The sequence below is a fragment of the Sitodiplosis mosellana genome, unplaced genomic scaffold (assembly GCF_009176505.1).
Source record: "Sitodiplosis mosellana isolate CC-2019 unplaced genomic scaffold, AAFC_SMos_1.0 Smas_scaffold_6226, whole genome shotgun sequence".
Taxonomy (NCBI): Eukaryota; Metazoa; Arthropoda; class Insecta; order Diptera; family Cecidomyiidae; genus Sitodiplosis; species Sitodiplosis mosellana.
Window position 1 is genome coordinate 16,436,457 of NW_022601467.1, and position 23,624 is coordinate 16,460,080.

General features: G+C 36.4%; 4 protein-coding genes across 20 annotated transcripts in view; 2 read left to right on the plus strand and 2 right to left on the minus strand.

Annotated features, from left to right (window-relative positions):
• Positions 1-11,003, plus strand: part of LOC129578245 (PDZ and LIM domain protein Zasp) — a 54,980-nt gene extending 43,977 nt beyond the window's left edge. For 5 of the 16 annotated variants that reach the window (XM_055466502.1, XM_055466498.1, XM_055466501.1 and 2 more), the window contains 6 exons: positions 717-885; positions 3,259-3,434; positions 3,699-7,270; positions 9,110-9,293; positions 9,371-9,610; positions 9,695-11,003. In XM_055466502.1, coding sequence (XP_055322477.1) covers positions 717-885; positions 3,259-3,434; positions 3,699-7,270; positions 9,110-9,293; positions 9,371-9,610; positions 9,695-9,772 — 4,419 coding nt within the window. In that variant the 3' untranslated portion in view covers positions 9,773-11,003. Of the gene's footprint in view, positions 1-716; positions 886-1,492; positions 1,541-3,258; positions 3,435-3,698; positions 7,271-9,109; positions 9,294-9,370; positions 9,611-9,694 lie in introns of all 16 variants that reach the window. The other 11 variants (XM_055466504.1, XM_055466507.1, XM_055466506.1 and 8 more) reach the window with 4 other exon arrangements.
• A 95-nt stretch (positions 11,004-11,098) lies between these two features.
• On the minus strand, positions 11,099-12,426 carry LOC129578246 (trypsin-4-like). The gene is made up of 4 exons (XM_055466516.1): positions 12,041-12,426; positions 11,806-11,974; positions 11,491-11,732; positions 11,099-11,430 (listed from the first exon to the last, which is right to left on the minus strand). Exons 1-4 carry the CDS (start codon positions 12,111-12,113, stop codon positions 11,111-11,113), a joined length of 804 nt encoding a protein of 267 aa, XP_055322491.1. The 5' UTR covers positions 12,114-12,426; the 3' UTR covers positions 11,099-11,110.
• Positions 12,427-16,648: 4,222 nt separating this feature from the next.
• LOC129578249 (uncharacterized) lies at positions 16,649-20,606 on the plus strand. 2 transcript variants are annotated; one of them, XM_055466521.1, is made up of 4 exons: positions 16,649-17,665; positions 17,818-18,148; positions 18,238-18,266; positions 18,388-20,606. In XM_055466521.1, exons 1-4 carry the CDS (start codon positions 17,532-17,534, stop codon positions 18,911-18,913), a joined length of 1,020 nt encoding a protein of 339 aa, XP_055322496.1. In that variant the 5' UTR covers positions 16,649-17,531; the 3' UTR covers positions 18,914-20,606. The 2 variants fall into 2 exon arrangements, with proteins under 2 accessions (XP_055322496.1, XP_055322494.1); XM_055466519.1 differs by having other exon boundaries at positions 18,385-19,279.
• The window catches only part of LOC129578247 (dual specificity protein kinase splA), a 117,247-nt gene continuing 114,221 nt past the window's right edge, over positions 20,599-23,624 (minus strand). Inside the window, exon 9 of the mRNA XM_055466517.1 lies at positions 20,599-22,894. Coding sequence (XP_055322492.1) covers positions 22,375-22,894 — 520 coding nt within the window. The 3' untranslated portion in view covers positions 20,599-22,374. The remainder of the gene's footprint in view (positions 22,895-23,624) is intronic.

Below are 23,624 nucleotides of genomic sequence, written 5' to 3' on the forward strand. Positions count from 1 at the left end.
AACAACAACAACAACAACAACAACAACAACAACAACAACAACAACAATAACAACAACAACAACAATGAACATGAAGACAGTAGCGATAACGATCAGATTGATTTCAATGATTTGCATCATGAATCGTCGATTACGTGCAATAAATTAGCATCGATCGATCAAACGGTTCATGAAACAACAACAACAACAACAACAACTAATGGTAAAATGGCGGCCGATTCGATCTACGGCACCATCAAACAACCGTCCAACGAGCTAATCGGTTGCGGTGAAAATTTCGCATATAAAACACTTAACGGTGATGTTATTAGAAGCGTTCATCCACCAGGTAAAGGAAAACCCATTAACTATAAGGTAAGTGTACGCTTAGCGCGCGCGTTTTTCTTGTTTTTTTCTCTCTTTTTGCATTGTGTCACTCACTCACTTCAGCTTCATTTAATCAGTCCATGTATGGAAACTGTAACAAACATAAACATTTTTATACGTACAAAAGAAAATCGACCATTGTTGTTCTAACGTATGGGCTTCTACATGTGTGTGTTTGTTAGACTAGAACAAAAAAAAAACTATATAACTGTAATGAAATTATTTTAAAGCCAACATTATCTCCGCTTTTTAATTGAGAGAATCTTTTCCGAAGTTTTATTGCTGGTAATTGTGGAAATATTTTTCTAATTTTTTCTTCTCTTCTTCTGTTTCTTCTGTTGGGTATTTAGGTTAAATCGAACTTTGGTGGACCACGACCATTCGGTGTACCAACTGCAGGACCTCGAAGCCCAGCTATGCATCAACAAAGCTGGTCGCAACCAAAACCAGCACCAACCTTTGCTAACAACTATGGTTCCCACACCTTACCACGATCCACAGTTGGCCAAAACGCACCAGGTTAGTAATCACATCATTTGTTTGTTTCTTTTCCTTTCCATTGGGAAAAATAAACTTGCATTTAATTTAACGACTTTTGAAACAAACAATTTTCTCTCAAATGAAAAATCTCATTCATCGTTCATTCATTGAGGAGTCTTTGAAATGCGTCGATGGAAAACGAAACAACGCATTTTCCACATTTCATTGATTCCGGAAATAGATTTATTACCATACGAGTATGACATTGAATGTATTTAAGTGTAAACATAACAAACATTCGTAACTCATAATTCATTCATTCATTCAATAACCCTCAATGTTCTATGTTCTTGTATCTTGTAAATCGGTCGAAATTGAAAAATCACTATGAAATTTTCCCATCATTCATCACATAAATCGTTGGCATAATATAAATTCAGTCATAAACCAACACACACATCTGTTTCATCTCGGCCCTGCATACAAATATCTGTCATTATGTGTAATTTTTTTTGTTTTTCTTTCACATATGTCCATTTTGTTATCTATGTTAACGGTGAACCAATTATCACACAAACACCAACCGCGCGCAAACTTACTCACTCGAATCAATTCGATCACACTCAATCACAATCGATCGATTCAGGACGATACAATACAGGTTATCCTGGCGCCAATTACAATCAATATCAAGGTATAAATCAAAACAGAAATTCTGTTAAATTTGATGATATATACATACCTTATTATCACCAAAACGCTTAGTGCAATTTTTGCCTTGTATATCACCAAAAAAAAAACGCACACACAAACACAATGAAAAGCATACACACATTTCGTTTCGTTTTATTTTATTTATAATTTTTTTCTTATTCCCGTTAAAATGAAAAAAAAATCAACAACATCCAAAATAAAAAAAAAAGAAATGAAGCGATTAATTGAAATCGATAATAATGGTCCCTTGATAAGTAATGAATTTTTTTCTCTTTTGTTTCAAAAAATGCGACTATTTAGAAAAAAGGAGACTCATTTTTATTAAGCTTATAAAAACCAAATATATCAATTGAACATTTGTATATTGTTATGTAATTCGTTGTTTTTATTGACCACTTTGGGCTTTTTTTGAATTGAATTTTTTTCTGTTTATTTATCGGTCGTTTTCATCAATTTTTTTCTTTAAAGAGTTATTTTATCGACAAACAAAAGAAAAATAAATGGTTAAATAAATAATCAGTAACAAGCATTTGTAAAAAAAACAACAATATAGTTTGCGTTTATTTTTCACGAAATCGTGAATGAATCGACACTCTCCGCCAATTTACTGCCCAATTCCAGGTTTTCATGCAAATACTTGCAGCTTCAACTCGACTTCCGTTCAAAGCCGATTATACATTTTTTTTGTTGGCTTTCTGCTCACTGTTTGTTCAAGCATTGCGTTTGACATACGATGAGTGCTCCGTTTTGAATTTGAATCCGAGCATTTGATTTAACTACGCTTATTATAATTTAAAATCGATTTTTTTTATTGATGAATCTGCTTTCGCATACAGTTTTTATGCTAGCTGTGATCTATTCAAAGATTTTTATACAACAATTTTTTTTTTCTGTTGAGTTGATGAAAAGAATTCATTTTCACCATAAAACCACATCGAATATGATTTGAGGCATGTAAATGCATTACATTCAAGTTACTGATCAAAAAGCCGACGCAAAAAAAATTGTTAACCGAGATTTTTTTTTCTGCCGTTGTTTTGGCAACAAAAGCATTTGTTGTGAGATTTCAAGCCCTTTTATTCACACGAAACGCGCGATAATCTTTTTTTTCTGTTCGCTCTCTTCTCTTTGTGAGTTCTCACTAAATGATATCGTTAACATTCCAACTGATAAGTTTGCTTCATTTCGACAACGTATTACTAACATTTCGCTCATTTGTGTGTATTCATTGTGCGCATTATTTCAAGCATTCTTAAAACATGATCGCATGACAATATACAAAATCGCCAAGTGGCAATCGTAATCATTTTTGTGCCGCTTTTTGATTCTTTAGAAATATTTTGATTTGTAAAAAAGAAGAAAAGCAAAATGAAAGAAACACAAAACACAGAAAAAACAAAAAGCTTTAACCAGTTAGTGCTTCAGCAAGATTATTAATGTTATAAATATTACATTTTTTCGCACTGCCTCACCGCCCATTTTCCTCCTTCCGACTTTGACATTTTTGTGTGTTGGATGTTTGTCTTTCTCTCTCTCTCACTCTGTCTCTCTGTTGCCAAACACAAAATCCTCTTTCTTTCTGGAATCTCTCTATCTGCCCATTTTGTCCGTCTGTTTGTCACAATCTTTGTCTGGTCGAAAATGTCAAATTGATTTTACGTTACAATTGCCATCGAAACTTATCTGGCGGCAAAACAGAAGAAACAACGCTGCAACAGCAATCGGAAACAGGTTATGACCTTGACTTTGCTGATGAATTACCATGTCCATCAACGTCACTTTTCAGCTGGCCACCGCCGCCTGAGGACGATCAACGTTATACTCCAACTGCATCTCCATTGTATATTCCACCGCCTGGTACACAACGCGTCCAGGTAACGAACAAGCGAACCAATGCACCGCTGCGACGTTCCTCATCTTCTCCACGGCATTTTTTCAGCTACAACTCTCGAAAATATCGAATAGAAATGCGTGCGAAAAAAATTCGTTTCGAGAGTTTTTGTGTATGTATTTCGTTCAACATTTTCAAGAGTGTTCGCCTGTCAAAATGCTATGGAGATAATGCGGCGCATTTTCAATTCTTCGTCAGATAAATTGAGTGGTTTCTTTGTTTTATCATTTCACCGATTGATGTGCAGCCCAAATTTATTGCCCAAACCAGCGTCGAACAACGATTCTGTGCCACAGCCGGAAAAACGGAAGTTGAAACCACCAAAGTCCAGGATGTCATCGATATGGTGCCAGCTTCATGGCTCACACAAGAGAGTCGCTCGGCACCACAACTCACTTCGATGAATTTGCGAGAGCATAACGAATTAACGGAAAGTTGCTCGGACAGTTATACGTCGACGTGTACAACGACGACAACCACATCCGAAGAGTATCAACGCATGTACAATGCTCAAGTGGCACTGTTACAGAGTCAAAGTCAAAGCTTTTACGATCATTCATCTCTCGATTTGAATTCATCGAATTGTGATTACGAAGTGGTGTCCATTCAACAGCAACGTGGCTCATTTTCATCAGGTTCAACGGATTTGATGGGTTTCTCGGGCAGACGCAGTGCACAAGAATGTTCCGATACAATTTGTAGTACAATCAACACATCGCAACTGGTGAATTATATCAAAGGCAACACATTTGATGGTGGTGACTATTCGATTTCGGCCCCACCGAAATTGCCGAAAAAAGTCGGATTTTCTCCCAATATCACCGAAGTTGAAACAGATACTCTCATCAATAGCGGTAGTCAACCGTCCAGCATAGCAGAAGAACAGAATCTATCTGAAATGAATGTTCAGGAATCACAGGACACGCACGAGTCACAAGAATTACAGGAATTGCACGAACTGCAGCTGTCACAAGCAGCTCAAGAGCCCAATTCACAACTCAAACTTCCATTCGATCGAAAATCCGTGACACCATCGCCGAACATAATCTACAATGCAACGCCAAAAGAATGGAAAAGCTTAATGGTGCAGGCATTGACAACAGCGTCTGACAAACCGTATACCATTTCGGATTTGCCAGAGACTGTTACCGATAACAGCACATATGAAAGCTATGTACAAACGTCGACTACCACCACTAGTGCCATCGACCGGCAAACTCTTGAAGTCGAACAAAAAGTGGAGGAAGTTCAATCTGTTTTACTGGAAAAAACGGAAGATGAACAAGTCAAAGTGGAAATCGAAGAGCCGTCGAAAAAGGGATTTTTATCATCACTTTTTACCGGCTCTGATTCCAGTGCATCAATGGATTGGTTCAAACCGATTTACGAGAATGTTCCGTTGCCAGAAGAAAGCGCTCCGTATTTCCCACCGGATATCCCATTGCTTCCGATTGAACGGCACGAGCCATTGCGCACAAAGTCACCATTTGTGGAAGCATTGACGGTAGCACCACTTCGACCATTTACTCCATTCGAAAATGATGTCATTTCACAAATTGAAGGTTTACCACGTGCACCCGACGTTACCTTAGTTGATGCATTGACCACAGCACCAACTAAACCAATCACCAAATTCAATCCAGATTTACCGGATGAAACTGATACCGAGCGCATCGTTCGATTGGAGAAAGAAAAACAAGAAAAAGAGTCGGCCGAAGTGCGTGCCCTCATTTCGAAGACCCTCGATGCTGAATTGAGTAAGAAGTGTACGACATTTGCTCCGCTTAAAGGTTTTCGCAAAGTTGATCCATTCAAACCACTTTCATCATACAATCAGTCACCTCACTGTCAATCACGGTCATCATCTGTATGCACAGAGAATGTCGATAAAACCAAAAAAACCACCATTGATTCAGTCGATCAAACACAGACCAACACAAAAAACAAAGCATGCCATATTCAAACCAAAGAATCCAATCGTAACATGAAGTTTGTCAAAACAAACAATTTCCCACCACCACCCGGCACGCCAGTCAAATCATACGTACAGTCTGGCCTGCAAAGCCCAAAAACGATACCAAAATATCAGAGGCAATGGTTTAATTTGGCATCACAGTCACCAATTCGAACACCTGAGCCACCTGAGCTAAAAGAAAACGTTCCGCTTGCTTTTTGTGATGTACCACATGAAAAAACCGAATCCGTTTCAAAACCAATTGCCATTACTATTTCAGCATCAACGGCATCATCATCATCGGCAACAGCAACGGAAAGTGCAAGAACTGAGAGCACAGTTGTAGTGGATGTGCAAAAGACGACGGCCGTCGAATCGTCATTTTCTTCGGAAAGTGCATCAACGGTGGCAACTGTTGTGCCAACATTGTCGGAAAATCGTACCGCTCCCATCACAATGACATTTCAAACACTCGATCCGAAAGACATAGTTGAACCGATGCGTTCAACCACACCATCGCTCATCAATAAGCCACCACCATTGGTGCCCTATTACCAACAAAATTTAGTTTGTGAATACTACGGCGCACCGAATTCATTTACGTTTGATCCGACAAACCCGCGATCACCATCGCCACGACCCGACGCCATGAAACCGTATGCATCCGGTCCGCCAGCGAACGTCTTGAAAATCCAAGCACCACGCATTACAACGCCCGATTCACTTGAGCTATCCACTTCGATCGGTGTGCCAAGCATTGTAACCGGCCAATCGGGTGCTCAATTGTTGGCCGCATCGAGACAAGGCTATTCAACGGCATCGCAAAGTTTTGTTGCCCAACCAGAGGTGTTTCATCGCGAACAGAAAGGTGGATTGAGCATTGAAACCCATTCGACTGGCGCCGAATTGAATGAAGCCAAGAAATCGGATATGCAAAGTAGCTCAATGTATCAGGTCGGTAATGTGCAAGTGCAACAAAATCGTCGAGTTGTTGAAGAATTTGAGCACACCCAAAAGTCAAGCACAACCGAAATTCATACGAGCAGCTGTTCGGGCGGTGTGAGTGAATTGCAACAGAAAATTGCTATTGGTGCTATTGCAAACGAATACCAATCCGAAACGTATGGCAAAGGGTTTGTCGCACGTCAAGCTCGACGCTTGTCAGAAACATCACAATCAAGCAGCAAAAATGTTGTGTCCTCGTATCGTTTCCCACAAATAACACCCGATATAACTGAATCTGGTTTTCCCATTGGCAACAAAATTGTCGAACCTCCAACACCAACACCAACTCCAATTCTAAACGAACCGGTAGCCAAAGTGGCTAAACCGATTGCTCAGAAGACATCTTTTCCACCTCCATCGTTACCAAAGACGTCTTTTGCTCCACCACGACTGTCTCCCATCCCACAAAGATCGGCTCTCTCGCCGAGAGTATCTCCTGTTCCGCAAAAAATCTCCTTCCCACCGCCAATCGATGTAGCCGCCTATGATGATCAGTACAGTAGCTCAAATCTAAACGCCAACGCTTCTTCACTAACCTCGCAATATCAATCATCGGCTTATCAATCTCTAACCACAGCCGGTCCAAGCGCTTTTTTGTCTAATCCAAACTATGGTAGTACTTCCAAACCGACTATATCCATCTCAATTCCTGGCTTTAAGCCATCCAATTTTAACAACAACCAAAATACTGTAAGTGTAAGTGATCCAACCCCTGCCAGTGCAGGTTCATCGAACAAGAATTTTTCGCAAAATATTGGTGCCGCCACATCAACACCGAAACGTGGACGTGGCGTTCTAAATGCTAGTGTGGCTCCAGGCGGACGTATACCGAAATGCGGTTGCTGTCAAGCACAGATCAGGTGAACACAGTATTACTCGATGTCCGTGTGTTTGCTCGATTCGTTGTTTTCTTTTTTTTTGTCTTTATTTTTCGTTCGTTTGCAGTATTTTTGTTGCACTTTTCTAGCAAAAAAAAACAAAATCGTTTGATTCACCGCACGTTGACTGATGCTCTATCTGTTGTTGCTCAGCCATCCGTACAATATGTGTGCGTGTCCTAATTTTGCATAGAAAAATAAAAACATTACAAAGATGAAAAAAACACGCACTAACAACAAGGCATTTTCATTGTATCGCCAATTTTATGCTTGCTTGCATAATTGCATGATAAATGTATTGATGTAATGAGATTTGAACCCCTTAAATAGTCTTTTTGCATTTAATTTGTTCGCATTTGAATTTTTAGCATAAATAATTTTAAGTAATTTACACTTAACAATTGATGTTTTTTTAATTTGCTAATGCGTTTTGCATGTGTTTTTTTTAATGTTTTTCCCCTGTTTTTCTTTCTGTTTATTAACACAATTAATTGCAGCAAATGAATTGGCAGACACGCCAACGGCACAGCTTGATATGAATGCTAACAAAAAACCGATGGAAAACTCATTTGATGATACAACAACGAACGATTATGAACCGGGTCAAGCGACTGAAATGCTCACAAATTCCGTGTTAAATTTGAAAATTGAAAGCGATACTAAGGAAAATTTCAAAGCACACGCTGGCAAAATTCTGACCGGTATGCTTGAGTCACGGCTTAACAATGAAAAAAACTTACAGAATGGCCATGCACATAAATTAATATCATCGACATTAAACAAACCGATGATAATTAATGACAATAAACATTCGCATGACACTAATGGCAATGCCACGTATAATAATGGTAAACCGGCCTTTCGATCGTTTAATACAATTAACGCAGCTGTGCCAAAACTAAGCCCCAATTCGGATACTAATATCACAACAGTCGCAATGCCGCTCATAATCCCAACATCACCGATAACTGCCGATTTTCCGCCTCCGCCATCACCATCCGAACTAAGCGATCAAAAAACGGATTTTCTCCACGGTGAAAATCACAAACGCACATCGATCGGACAGATCAATTTAAATGAAAACGTTGATCACATTGACAATGAACAGACATTTACAAGTAAACCTACTATTGATGGATTTTCAGCCAAACCGAACCCAATCCAATCACAATATCAGCACCAAACCCATGGCCATCATCAAGTAAACAATCAACAACAGCAACAGCAACAACACACCAATGGTCATTCGAACGGTGTTGTTTTTCGTAATAAAAATACCAAACCAGAACTAACTACGCATGCACGTGATCGACGTTCGTACATTGAAAAGGACAATTTCGATCAGAATCGATTCCTTAACCATAATAATAATTTGATAACATCTCATGCAACAGAAATTGCGACCGGACTACAGGATGGTAAACATCCTGTTTGCTCCGTCTGCCACATCAAAATCACGAGGTAAGCCCAAATGCAACTGCACTCACGGTTCGTTCACGCGTTCACACAACGAACGAACCAACCAAAATTCAATTAACAAACGATTTTTTCTGTTCAATTTTTCCAACCGAAATGACACACGTAATTTTGATCGGTAGTTCATTTGTATGCACTTGACATTTAGTGTCGTTTTGTTGTTGAAGATGTATTTTTGATGTTCATTGTCAATTTATTTTTCCCTTTAATTAACTCGTGTCGAGTGTTGTTTAGTTCTATTCTGCATTAATTGCACGTAATGATCGAATCTTATTGGATGGAATAACAATTTGGGATTTAAATTAATTATTCTTGTTTTTTTTAAATCATTTTGAAAATTTGAAGAGGGCCATTCATTACTGCTTTGGGTCGCATCTGGTGTCCAGATCATTTTGTTTGCGTGAACGGCACCTGCCGACGACCACTTCAAGATATCGGATTCGTTGAAGAGAAGGGTGACTTGTATTGCGAATACTGTTTTGAGCAATTCTTGGCTCCACCATGCGACAAATGCAATGGCAAAATTAAGGTAAATATTCACTATTCAACCATTAAATAAAATCATTTTAAATGATGAAACTGTTTTTTTTTCTATCCATTCAATAGGGGGATTGTTTGAATGCCATTGGCAAGCACTTCCATCCAGAATGTTTCAACTGCACTTACTGTGGCAAGTTGTTTGGCAACAGCCCATTCTTCTTGGAAGATGGTCGTCCATATTGTGAAGCTGATTGGAATGAACTGTTCACGACCAAATGTTTTGCATGCGGATTTCCCGTCGAAGCTGGAGATCGTTGGGTAGAAGCTCTGTCACATAACTATCACAGCCAATGCTTCAATTGCACCGTAAGTTTCACTTAGAATTGGTTCATCGCTTCAAGCCATCTAAGATACTAATATTGTATTCCCTTTTTTTCGCCCCATTTTTAGATGTGCAAGAAGAATTTGGAAGGACAAAGCTTTTATGCGAAAGCCGGACGGCCTTACTGTAAAAACCATGCACGCTAAGTCGATCTGTTCCGGTATCCAGTTGTTGTATATTGAAAGAGAAACAAGAAAAATTATGCCGATTTTTAACTTTAGCAAAATACAATTTAAGTTTAGTGAGAAAAACAAAACGTGAAAGTTATCTTTTGCTTAATTTCATTATTTAATTCCGCTTTAAAATCGTTTGCTCCCCCACGTTCTTGTTCTATGTTAGTTATAATGAAGAAAAGTCGATTATTTAAAAACTATACTCACAATTGCTTGGTGTAATCCAATAGAAAAAGGAAAACAAAATGAAAAAAAAATTTGAAAAAATAATGTACGAAAAAAATCAATACACTTTTATTTTTGTTACGACCACGTATTGTAAAAATACTGAGAATATCAAAATTTAAATTGCTTCGCTGCTGTACATCGCTAGGAGAATTCCCGTGCTGCGGGCGACATTTCTCGACGTTGGTTCGCTTCCTTCGAACGCCTTTCCGCATGAAATGTGCGAATTCTCTGGCGTATTGAGTTTTGCCTTTTTTAATCTGGGAGAGTTGAATTTTAAATTATTATCTTCGTATTAGTGGAATTTTGTGCTTTTCAATTTTTATGTTTTGAATTTAAAGAATGAAAAAAAAGAAAAGAAAAGAAAAGAAATTGTATATTTTTGTTGTTTATTTGTGTGATATAATAGCTAGAGAGAGAGAGAGGGAGAAAAAAAAGAAGGAAAATAACAAAAAAAAACATGAGGAACCAGACAACACTGCAATTTGAAATATTTTGGATTGGCCAACATTGAGTGTCTTTCTCGATGGAATTTCGAGCACTGCGTTTTTTTAATTTATTTTTTATTCATATCATTATCATTTATTTTCTATTGTCATTAAGATGATCATTGAAGTTAATCCCAATATTGCGGTCCGACAAAAAACCGTCGAGTAATAACTGCACGCACACGCCAGCTAAATTTTGTGCACAGAATGTGTTTTTTTTAAAACGAGATTAACAGTTTAGTTGAACAAAATTCAGTTGCCAACGATGCAATGAGAATTTCGCACTGTTTCTTCCGTACACATGATGTTTGTAAATAAGGATTTACTTGAATCGAAAGTCAAAACAAGAACAACCAACAAAATCATATCAATTTGAACTTCGTACTTCGTACTATATCATATTGGAATAATTTAAGAGAAAAAAAAGTGTATAAAATGAATTAGCCTAAGAGAATACTTTAATTGAACGAATAAATTGCTTTTACTAACTATTTGGTGCAGTTTTTATTTCGATTCAGTCTTTTACTACGAAAATTGAAGAGATGATAATAATTTACGGAAGTGAAATTCTTAGGGTGATCCACAATTGGATTAGTGATTAAATTCCTGTGACGAGTTTGATCCATGATCGAACCGATGAAATTCGCCCGTACACTCCGGGATAGCCGGATTCAGCACAACCTTTGCCCCAACTAACAACGCCAATCAAAACGCGACCTCCATTACTTTCAATCGATAGCGGGCCGCCTGAGTCACCTTGACATGAATCATGTAATGAATTTTCATCATCATATCCAGCGCAGATCATTCGTTCAGTTATTTCTCCCTCGTATAGTTCATTGCAAGTGTCTTGGTTCATAAGCGATAAAATGACTTCACGAAGCACTCCATTCAGTTCGTATTTATTTTTTGTGACACCTATTGAACGAAAGGTCATTAACATCATTCAAATTACTCGTTTAAATTTATTTGATTTACCCCAGCCAGTAACCAAACTCCAAGCTTCGTCTTCAATTGCTGTATATGCATTCGGAAGTGCTATTGATTGTATTTTATCAGTGAAGCTCAAGGATTCGGCGAGTCGCAGCAGTGAAAAGTCAAAATCCATCGAATCAGCGTTGTAATTCTCATGTGAAACGATACGGATTACTTTAATGAGTGAACCACCGTCTTGGTTAAGCGGCGAACCAACGCGGACTGAATATGCTCCCGGATTTCTTCTGAAATACACAAGAAAAAAATAAGTAAAAAATGCTCTGGATTATTCATTTCTAGCTTCAAAATCACACTTACGTGATGCAATGAGCTGCTGTTAAAACCCATCGTTCCCCAATAATTGAGCCACCACAGTCATGACGGTTATTATATTGAAGAGATACTTGCCATGGATTTTCATCAATGATCGACGCAGATCCACCGACAATTTTGGGGATGACGTGATTGTGATGAGAAAGTGGATTTGCTGGAGTTTTATAACGAAGAATGTTAAATGTCTTATTTTTGAGATTCTTGTTAATCTGTTCTTTACCTGAAGCTGAACCGAACACCAAAACGCTTAAAGCAACCAAAATTATTTTCATTTTTAAATGTTTGATTTGCATTAACGAGGACAATGTAGGTTGAAAAGAACTTGAAATGGATTCAGAACAAATGCAGCAGCTTGTTTGGCTTCTTCAAATGAGAGACTTTCTGCTGTATTTGTTGTGCAAAATCGCGAGTGAAATTTCGTTGATTCTTTGTCGTTTGACCAAAGGTATTGAAGAAGTTGAACCAATCGAAATTGAAATTTTGAAGAATGTCATGGAATCGCACAAGTTTTACGTTGTTAATAAAACAAAATTGAATACTCGTTTCTTGTTCTTCAACTACTACTTCGTCCTCGCACAAGTGGGCAAAGATTGACTGTTGCTTCTCTCAAAAAGTCCACGATATTTATAGTGGAAATATCTCGTATAAATGCATACCAATTCATTGACTCAATTCGCAAAACTCAGCAAAAGACTCACTCATTGCAGTGATTAAGGTAAAACATAATCGAAATTCATTTAAAAAAAAAATTATTCATTCGATTTAAAAAAAAAAATGATTGAAATATTTTATTTACAACATTTCCTTTTTTGTTGTTAAAAAAAATTGTATCGCGTACTACGTCGAATTTTTTTTCTCATTTTATTCAAATAAAATAAAGGTTGATCGACCGGGTTTTATTAAAATACGACGGGTTCCAGCGCCTTTGGCGCACACTTGGTGAACTTTCATCGATATCAATTGTTCGCGCACCGTTCAGTTTAACTTGTCCCGTTGAGTTTGAGCGAACAAATGATATCGATGACAGTTCACCGAGTGTACGACAGGTGGCTCTGAAACCCGTCATATTTGACATTACTGTATAGAACATGTCAAAGAAATCCCGGTCGAGGTTGATAGGTTGAAAGGTTTTTTGTATGATTCATTTGATGAATCGGCCATCAAAAAATAGGCCTGGTCGTGAAAATCGATTATTTTGTTTTGTGACTGGTAAAGTCATTTAAATGGCATTTGAATGATTTTTGCTATATATATCATAATTTAAAGTGACCAACCGTGCTGATTTTAGCAGTACAGTACTGATTTTGAGCGTATTTTCAATTCTGTCCTGATTTGTACTTATTTTAACTTATTTTTCAATCTTGATTCTTTATTTTTTTTCTTGCTTCAAAAACTTCGACGAAAGATGTAAAAACGACGAATGTCGGGCTTTTTTAATACGTCAGCATTAATTAATCATTTACACTTAGCAAAAACAATCTCATTGTTCACTGAAATGTAAATACTGCCTCGTGTTTGTATTACTTCGAATTGCCTTTGAATCATTTATAAAATTTATTTCATTTCTACCATATAAAATTCTTTTGTGTGTATAAAACTGACTACCGGAAAATCTTATATGTAGACGGCTTTATGTAAACATATTATTATGCTGATAATGATTGCAATTCGCAGACGTCTCTTTAAACACACCGTTTGAAAGTGTTCATTTCGATAACCCATGAGCCAACATTCAAAAACAATTATAACTGTTTATGTTTGCATTCGGACTGTTTATATGTCCCATTCTTAGAATAAAATGATATGACAGAGTCGTGATTCTGAAATATCATTTCAAAATGTTGTGATGGCACTGAATCATTTATCATTTTCAATCACGAACAATAGTTATCAAAAATCGTTCAGTCAATTTAGTTTCAAACGAGATTTGAAGCAGAACACATCAGCTCAAAAAACAGAAAGGCAATTTCTGCAGTGATTTTAATTTACATAACATTATTCTAGCATACAAAAACCAACTCATTTCATAGAAAAATCTACAAAGTTCTTGTGTGAATGTATATAGAAAATGTGTTTTTAATCCGGAACTCGCGAAAAAAATTCACATTTATCCGAAATGTTGCTAATCTAAAACCCAGTGACGTTCGCTGCAACATATGTCTTCAATATAAATACAAGATGCAATAAATTTATTGATTTTATGGAATTTCCAATGTACTGATTTTTCATACTGATTTTTTCATGGATGTACTGATTTGTACTGATTTTTTAAAACGATTTTTGGACGATGTACTGATTTCCTGCCAAAATTAGTTGGTCACTTTAATCATAAAGCAACAGGACAACTGGAAATTCCTTCGATCTATCTCGAGGAAATTGTATACTGATCAATGTCGGCTTGTTTTTAGGCAGACAATAAAACACTACATTATTATCTCACTCTGTACCAACTACCAAACAGCCAACGCATAAAAAGGATAAAAAAAATAAAATTTGATTATTGATAAAAATGTCATACGATGAGTTATTCACTTTGCACGACTTCGTATAACTATAAATATTCTGTATCAAACGAAAGTAATCAATAAATTTGGTTTTTCATTGGAAAATTCACAACTTTGACAGCTTCATGACCATATTTCACTCTCCTGTATCGGTTTAAAGTGATCAAATCATTTCAGTAGAAAATCTCGATATTTTTGTCTCATCTGAATATTAATATCTGGTGGTATTCTCTGTATTCAAACTAGTAAGAAAACAAAAAAAAAATCGAACGATTTGATGTTGAATTCGATGTTGAAAAGCTGCTATATGCTTTACACAGAGTTTGACTATAAAACTGAACGTTGGGACCTTTTTCCGCCAAACGAACGTTCAAAGTTATTCCAGAGTATTTTCATGACAAATTTCCGGAAAGTTTGTTCGGCACTAATCCAATCGACACGATTGGATTTTGAAATTGGACGAACAAAAACGTTCAATTACAACATCGTTTCAAAATTTTGTTTTTGTGTTATTCGAGACTCTTCGAAATTGTGCAATGGAATTTCTGCACTGGCCACAGAACCTAGGGGAATATCACGCAAAAAATTCTATTGATTTTTGCATTTTTTGAAAATTAATTTCAATTATATTACATTATGCGAGATATCTGAGATTTTTTTCATTTTGGTCGATTATTGCAGATATTTTAATGCTGGAAGTGGGTTTTAGTGGATCTTCAGGATGGACCAGACTGGGTTTGACAATGCCCTGGCCCATCCTGAGGATCCACCAAAATCCACTTCCAGCATTTTTGAAGCGGTAATGACGTCAGCACATGGTGAATATGAGTGAATAATACAGATTTTGCGAAATATTTGAAATAGCTTGGATTTTATTATATTTAAATGGAATAAATGAGATAGAAATAAGTTTTGCGAATAAAAATTGCGTGATATTCCCCTAGCACAGAACTGTAAATAATATTATATGGTTTGATATTGGGTTGATGCGAATTATTCAACTCTCAGGGAACTATGTTTGCAGATGCCATATTTTTGGATGGAAACATTAGGCTACAAAAACTAGTGTGTACATTGTACAACCGTCGAACATATAAACAGCAAAAAAAAATGTTTTGAAAAAATACTTGGCGTCTCCCTTAAATTTTATAATGAAACTTCGATGTATAGCTTTCATATCGAGCTTTCCACTTCAAACGTTGTAACGCTCGGTTATCTTCTCGACAGAATCAGGAAATTATGTTGCAACCCCCTACAGAATAATCAGATTAATTAATAATCTACCATTAATTTACATAAAACGAAAAAAATTCCATCTCAAGAAAATATTCAAAATGATTTTGAATTTGAATATGTTTTTTACTATGTAAGAGGAAGCCATTTGGAAGATGTTAATTGAAACAAATTCGAGCGCAAAATCCCTCAAAAGGTATGCATATACAAGGAATTTATTCTAATATCAAAAATAACCATATCCACGTCTAATATCGACGAAATCAGAATCGTTATGAATATCCAAAATTTGCAAAATATTCAACACGGCAAAAATACCAAGAATTTACAGGATGTGTTTTCGAAAATTTCATTTTATGTGTACATGAATGTTTTAGTATTATAATAAAATAATATTATCGAGTTTCTTGTTCCAATTCTCAGAATGCATAATCATAAAATGTGTTTGTGACATGGCTGCAGTCTTAGTCAGATGTCATCAAAAAATTACAATTTCAACAAAGATCTCTCCAGAAGATGTAAATATCTATTTGAAAGGATTTTCAGAGCAGAACAAGGTAAAAAAAGTAATTTGAGTAATATTCTCTTCATTGTTATACGAACAATTCTAGGGAATGGCGAACAGTTTTGCATGTTTCCATCATTTCTACCTTTTGCATCGTAAAAGGACAAATAATGGAAAAGTGAGCCAAAATGTCTCATCCGCAGGCTCTTCGTTTGAAAGAAATATTGAATGTTCCTTGTATTCGTGTGTGTTTCGAAGCGAGAGAGCGAGAGAAATCACCAAATGTACACATATCTCCTTTCTATGAATTTTCTGTATTTGTAGTGCACTAAACCGAGAGCAGCACTTTTAATGTAGAATGGTTCAGGTAGAAAAACCATAACGACTATACGACGGAGTAAGCAAAGGAAGATAGAGAGTGTGCACTGTGATTGTCTGTGTCACTTGTTTACTGTAGGCTAGAAATTTTTAGTTTGAATCACATGTTAACGATGCACGCACCGTTTGAGTGTGTGAGTGTATGTATGCGATCAACAAGTAACAACCACCTTCTAATGCGTTTCATAAGTCGCAGCAAATGCTATGCAGCAAGCAAACAGAGAGCGAACGAGAAGGAGAGGGACGGAACGTGAACAAACGAAGAGACAGTAACAACATAAGAACAAAACAAATAGGCGAAATTTTTAGGTTACGCATGAGGACCGACCCGACACCGACACACTAACACATACATGCACATAAACATAGAGAAGAATGAGAAATAGAGCGAGCACATAAAACGTACCGATATTGTTGCAGTCCTGCACGCACGCATGCACGCACCACACTACACCAACACAACCGAAGCAAAAATCAAATTTTATGACCTTTTTATTGCTTTCTTCTCGACACATATTCCAATCGCCCCGAGATCTATGTGTTATTACAGCAACACCGACATTTAATGCAACCAAATCACTGGATTTACGTGTGTGTGTGTGTGTGTGTGTGTGTGAGTGTGAGTGTGCGTTGTATTTTGTTCGTTCGTTTTGTGTCGGTTTGTTGTTTTTTTATATTCAATTTCGGTAATGTAAATGTGAAAGAGAGACAAATTTCTATGCATTTTTCTATGAACATACAAAGCCATTTTCTTGTGTTCTGTTTCGTTCACTTGGGATTTCGTTAAACGCTGTGTTTTTTTTTCATGTATTTTGCCCATCATAATTTGAGCCGCACCGAATGTGTGTTAGTTTCATCTCTCTTGTTACCGAGCACTATCGTCACTTCAAAGACAACAACAACAGAAAAAAAACCATATCTTGTTCTTTGTGCCTGAACAACCATTTTATTTTCTATAAATTTTGTTCATATTTTAACTTGGTGCCGTTCAATTTGATTTAAATGTTGGTTTGAAAAAGAAAAAAAAAATTGGAAATTGTGATTAAAATTGTCGAATAAAATATCCAAGTGTTGGGTGATTTTGTGTAAATATGCCAGCCATTGAGTGCGCGATATGCTCAGAGGAGTTCGGCAAACGCAACGATAATGATTCCAGTGATGTAGTCGTAACGCCATGCGGACATGTATTCCACGAAATGTGCCTATCAAAATGGCTTCAATACGGGTAAATATTGAAATATATTCCCATATGCAGATACAAATTCAGCGAGAAGAAAAAACGCTGAACTGAATATGCAAAGGTTTTACAACGAATTTTATTAAATAAACATTGGTTTTTTTTCTGCTGCTGTTTCGATTCGATATAAATTGGTGCAGTGTTCAAGCAGCCGAGCCAAAAACATGCCCCGAGTGCCGTCAAGCAGTCACAATGTCACAAACACGACGAATCTATTTTAATTTCTCGGCGGTCATTGATAATGTATCGCAATATGTCGAGTATTTAGATCAGATTATTATGAACAAGAATAACAAATTGCATATGGCGTCCATTCAATTGGAGAAAATCAAGCATGATTGGACGAGCAAATTGCGTGAGAAAGATCATGAAATCCAGCGGCTCCATGACAAATTGAAGCATCGCGAACAGGACTTTGAAGTACAGAAATTACATGCCAAAATTGAAAAACTCAAATCAAAACTCAGAGAGGTAACATTTTATCATCAAATGTTCGGTCGATTTGAAACCTTTAGCAACTAATTTGTCTCTCTTTTTTTTCTGACACTTTTCAATCGTAGAGCAAACACAAACACTCTCCGTATCCAAAGTAAGTATTCCATTTCCGTTGGTATTTTCCATTCGACAACAAACACATTTGACATACACATTTGAGAATAGCATGAATTAATGAATGCGCTCTTTCTTTTATCTCCCGTCTCGTCAAGCAGAGTGACGACCATGGGTGCCGTTCAGTTGGGCATGAACGAGAATATGGGTATGCATCCATCGCAATATAATGCACCCGAAACAATGAATCCGATGCGTACGAATTTAATGCAACCGAATAACTGTGATGCCGCCACATCGATATTTAATCAAAATCTATACGCCGGACAGTCGAGTGGAAGTTCGACGACAGTTCAAAATCCCTTTGACTGTGACATCAGTACAATTAACACAAATCTACGATCGATACGCAATCCACTGTCCACATTTGCACCGAGCTATCAAGCGCAAAATGGTTATGTGAGCACAAATCCAATGGACAATGCAATGATGAACTCCTACAATGCAATGATGAATTCCATTCAAACGGCACACACGACACAATCCACCCAACAACAAACCATCAGCTACAATCAAACTAGTTTCTTTTTACCCATTCAGACAACCAATTCGATTAATGCCACCGCCTATTTTAATACCAACGATCAAAACCATCAAAATCTTCAGAATCACTTCATCGGACAGTGAGGCGATTGATTTTCATTCACACCAAATCACACGTGGCCACCATTTTAGAATTTAGAAGCAAATGTGCAAACCAATTCGACGATAGTACAAAACTCGAGAGCTCGCAAACATCAATGCGAATCGTTTGACTCTCAGGGAACTACGACAGATATTAGGTTAAATATTTTTTTTAGAATAGCCAATTTTTAGCCCTTTTTTTTAAATTGATTCATTTAGCATAAGTTTCGTATACGGATAAATCTCCACCAGATATTTTGCTACTCAGCAAAATGATTTTATACTCTCAAAATATTTCTATTCAGAAATTACAATAAATTCATGAAAAAAAAAATGCAAAATTCTCGGCCCAATATTCACTTACGCATACATTTAATGGGTTAGCTCAAGGGGGCGTAAGTATTTTTTGTGGACTCTGCTTTTAGAAGAAGAAGAAGAAGAAGTAGTAGTATGTTTCACTTGAGATATTTCGCCATGTACATCTTAACGACAAGAGGTAATGAATTGTTATTTGACACCATGTTGTCTTCACCACAATTGATGGCCAGTTCAAACTCTACAAGGTCTGGTCAAATAATTGATAGTATCTGTTAAAACGAATAATTTACTTTAAAATTGGTTAACCGCTTGAATACATACTCGACATATTCCAATGCAAAGTCATTCGAATGTAATCTGCTCATGAACTCACCCATAGAACAGTGTGACGTCAACAGATAAAGAACGTTCATGTGTACTCAACACACTCAATACTATTGACCGATACTCGTGGCAATTTGTAATCACAACTGAAAATCCAAAAGGGAACTTCAACATGAATAACATATCCTATCATTCCGATATTTTTACATGATATTAAACAGTGCCTGGCATTATTGCCAGAAACATAATGGGCTTTTGGTCTGATTCTCGTCTACAATACATACTGCGGGATGAAATAAATCCATTCATTGCAGTTATCAGATACATTTCATGCGACTGTGATACACAAACTGATGGCAGCCTTTGAAAAATTGTTTGTTTGTCTTATTCTATATTTTTTCCCCATTGAAGACATATATGTAATGTAACGATAAGTTTAAGTTGAAAAAAAAAATGTATTTAAGAATTGAAGTGTCAAACTCGTTTCCAGTAACAGCGATAAACATATTTGAACAAGTTTATGTGAGCAATACTGTTTGAAAAAACTTGAAATTGACAGTTTAGTTGCTCGTGATTGAATGGATCTATTTCATTAAAATCAATTTCACCGGCCGGTATTGGCTGAATTTCAAAAAAGTTCCAATTGTTCCAGATATCATCAGAAACCTTTTTTTCACTTCAACAAACCTTTTTTTTCGTTCCACTATATGGAAGTTCATTCACATGAAAGCAATTTATTTAAATCCATTTCCTTGTATTTGCGATATCATCAAGCTCTGTGCTGATGAAGGTCAACTGATGAAAATCGCTGCACTTTGATACAAACCTTAAGATCATGATGTCCAAAATTATATCTGCCTTTAGTAAAGGTCCCTTAAACTGTAAATCAAATCAAATCAAATAAAATGCATGTTTTTTTTCATATTTTTTCGCTTTTATAAATATACTTTTTATTCATACAATAACATATTTTCCATATATTATTTCCGTATTGTAACATTTATACTTTTTCGTATATAAGTTAAAGAAAAAAAAACACACACATACAAAACAATATTTCTCTTTTTATTTCTTGTTGTCATAATTTTCCCAGGATTCTAGAAGAATTTGCTGCGTGTAGCAAAAACTCATTCAAATCGTCGGCTTTGGAACTGATTCGAATAAATTGATACATTTCTGAGTGAAAAAAATGTATTTGTTGCTATTGATATTTGTTGTAGGCAATGAAAAAGGACAAATCGGGACTTTGAAGCGGTAAAAAAAAATCGAAATGAAATCGTTTACTGTAAACACAAACGGTTAATTTGGCATGATTTTCACTGCCATCGATTTAAAATGACAATAAAGCGCTCTTGTTTATTACATTCGACTTATTTTTGCGTATATATACTTTTTGTTGTTGCTGTGTTTCTTTTTTCTTTTTGAAATTCGAATATAATTTTCCTAATCGTAAGATGAAAACTTTGGTTTTGCTTAAAATACGTGTTGGAAATAATAATATTATATTGTTGGCTAAAAATGGAAATTGAAAAAAAAAATTTAGGCTTCATTTTGTCTTTATACATATTGTGTTTTTAAAAATTTCCCATTTTTCTTTCTCTATTGTTGTTGCATCCGTTAATTAATGTATTTTTGTCATACGTTGTTTTCGTAACATTTCTTTTTTGTTTATTTTATTCATTTCCACGCATCATTGCAAATTTGCCTTGTTTCTTGTTCATTTACACAACTGCAATAACCTGCATTAATTGTAAAATTCCTGATCCAAGTACAAAACATTATTGAAACAACAAAACGTGTTTTTTTTAATTCTCTTTAAAAACCTACTAAGTTGCGAATTCAATCGATTCTTGTTCATTTTATTACTTTTTCTAGTTTTGCTTGTTTCGACACATTTTCCATTAAATTTTCTCTTTTGTTTCTTTTTTTTAAGTTTGTATCGTACGTCAATTTAAAAAAAAAGTAGTTGCGGTTCATTACAAAGATTAGCCAATAAAATTGATTTTTTTGTTTAGTTAATTAGCAATTGGTTGGGATGATTAAAACAGAAAATGGTCATAACCAGGCACGATAAAAAAAAACATTATTTATCCATAAATTAAATTATAAAACCGATAAAATACTGTACATTGGCTTTTTCACACTTCATTTTTCTCTTTCTTTCGCTTCCTATTCGTTCTCAATTTTGGCTGCTTTGCGGCAATGGGTGTATGTTCAGTTTTTTGTGTTCGATTTGTTGTTCTGCGCCAAATGACTTCTTTAAATCAATTGCTTATAAACGTATGCGCTGCACATCCATTTTGATGCCTGTTTATTGGATGCATTTGTTGGCCAATTGATTTTAGGAAAAATGAGACGCAAACTTGGGGTATTTTGTTACGTTCGGATTGCGACGAATTTTTTTCTTTTGCTTAGAAACATTTTTTTTAAATTCGTTAAAAAAACAAAGGGAACATTTATGCTGATTCGATTATTCGCTTAGAAAGTGCAGTTTTGACTGATTGAGTGAATGTTTCCGCTTGAAATTTCGCGTTCGAATTCCATTGGCTTGAGGAATGCGGAATCTACTATTTCATTCAGAAATCCACCCCATTTTGAAACAGAAAAAAATAAATAAAACAAATCACATTCAGAATGGGATCTGCGTGTGGCGAACTAAACAGAAAATTCAAAGAAAAAAAAAAAAATTAAATCTCAATCCAAATTACAAATCAATATTTTCCTAATTTAGCTTCTTCTTCTTTTCGTCGCTTGTTAAACATATATAGATTTCTTCTCCAATTTTTTTGTTCGGCAGTGTGAATGTGTGCCGACGATAGGTACTACAAATGAGCTAGAATATTCATTTCGCCTCCGGTCGATGATTCCGTTGTTGTGCATCCCGTTATGGTTACAATGGTGACCAAATCACCGTTGCTCGATGTGGCCACCATCGCCTTTGTATCGTCCTCAATCTTGGCTACAACGGTTACCGTTGACTGTGAATTGGTTGCGTTGTCGATTTCCGCTGATTTGGCATTTGACTCATTCGTGATCGTATCATGACTACCGTTACTATTGTTGGTCGCATTCAAAAATAGCTCATCAATGCCTTGGATATCGGTGCTTGACTTGGACAATTTTGCATCGATGATTGAATTTGTCGTGTTGGTGTTGCTGGTATTGTTGTCATTGTTACGATGCGATTGTTGGTTCGCCATCGCCGCACTGTTGCTATTGCCACCGATTATCGCCGGAATTCGTAAAAGGTTATTTCGTGTACGATTATAGCTGGGCGGTAAACTATGCTCGGAACCGGGTCCACCGTTGTTTCCATTATTACCACGAACGCTCAAGGGAGCTCTAAAATTGAAAATAAAAAAATAAAAACGAAACATAGAAAAGAAGATATTGAGTGAGAATTGCCATGTAACGAATGGAAGAGAAGTATAGAATGGGCGAGAGAGTGAGACAGAGAGGAGAAAAATGCGGAAAAAACATGAAAACACCAATAATTTATTGCTAAAATGTTTACGTTGGTCGCGTTTCGTTACATGCACCAGGAGTTATACTATATACATATATTATATATATATATATATGTTGTGCCCGAGTAACAATGGTGTAATATTTGCTAGAGACGCCCGTTCATCGCTCCTTCGCCATCATCGCACAGTGCATGTGGATTCAGGCTTTTTCCACTGGTTTTCATCGTCATTTGCTCGAACGCTTGTCTGATACCAGACATATTGCCATACAGCATAGCGCGCGCGATATGCAACTATTGCGAACGAACTTTGGTTGTTGTTTTTTTTGCGCTTCTTCGATATCTGTTCAGCACATCAATGTACTTTTGCTGTTTGTTCTCTTGTTTTATGTGTTCGGAAGAGCGAGCGAGAGCGAGAGAATGGGGACTCTCCCATCAGTTCGGTTCTCTTCTTTTTCATGCATTTGGTTTCGTGTGTTTTTGGCGCAGAACTTTTTTCCCTGACTGCATCCCAAATAACGAAACTCAAGGATTGTGGTTCAATGCGAAAATTGGTGGCTGTGTGTGATTGTTGCGTTCACAATTTGCTATCATGTGTGCTGTCGA

Bases quoted from the DNA above. Each gene is read 5' to 3' on its own strand.
- LOC129578246 (XM_055466516.1), bottom strand. From the start codon at position 12,113: ATGCAAATCAAACATTTAAAAATGAAAATAATTTTGGTTGCTTTAAGC. The intron at 11,975-12,040 runs GTAAAGAACAGA...ATAAAACTCCAG, and splicing joins GGTGTTCGGTTCAGCTTCAG to CAAATCCACTTTCTCATCAC. The intron at 11,431-11,490 runs GTAAATCAAATA...TTCGTTCAATAG, and splicing joins GAGTTTGGTTACTGGCTGGG to GTGTCACAAAAAATAAATAC.
- LOC129578249 (XM_055466519.1), top strand. From the start codon at position 17,532: ATGCCAGCCATTGAGTGCGCGATATGCTCAGAGGAGTTCGGCAAACGC. The intron at 17,666-17,817 runs GTAAATATTGAA...AAATTGGTGCAG, and splicing joins TCAAAATGGCTTCAATACGG to TGTTCAAGCAGCCGAGCCAA. The intron at 18,149-18,237 runs GTAACATTTTAT...TTTCAATCGTAG, and splicing joins TCAAATCAAAACTCAGAGAG to AGCAAACACAAACACTCTCC.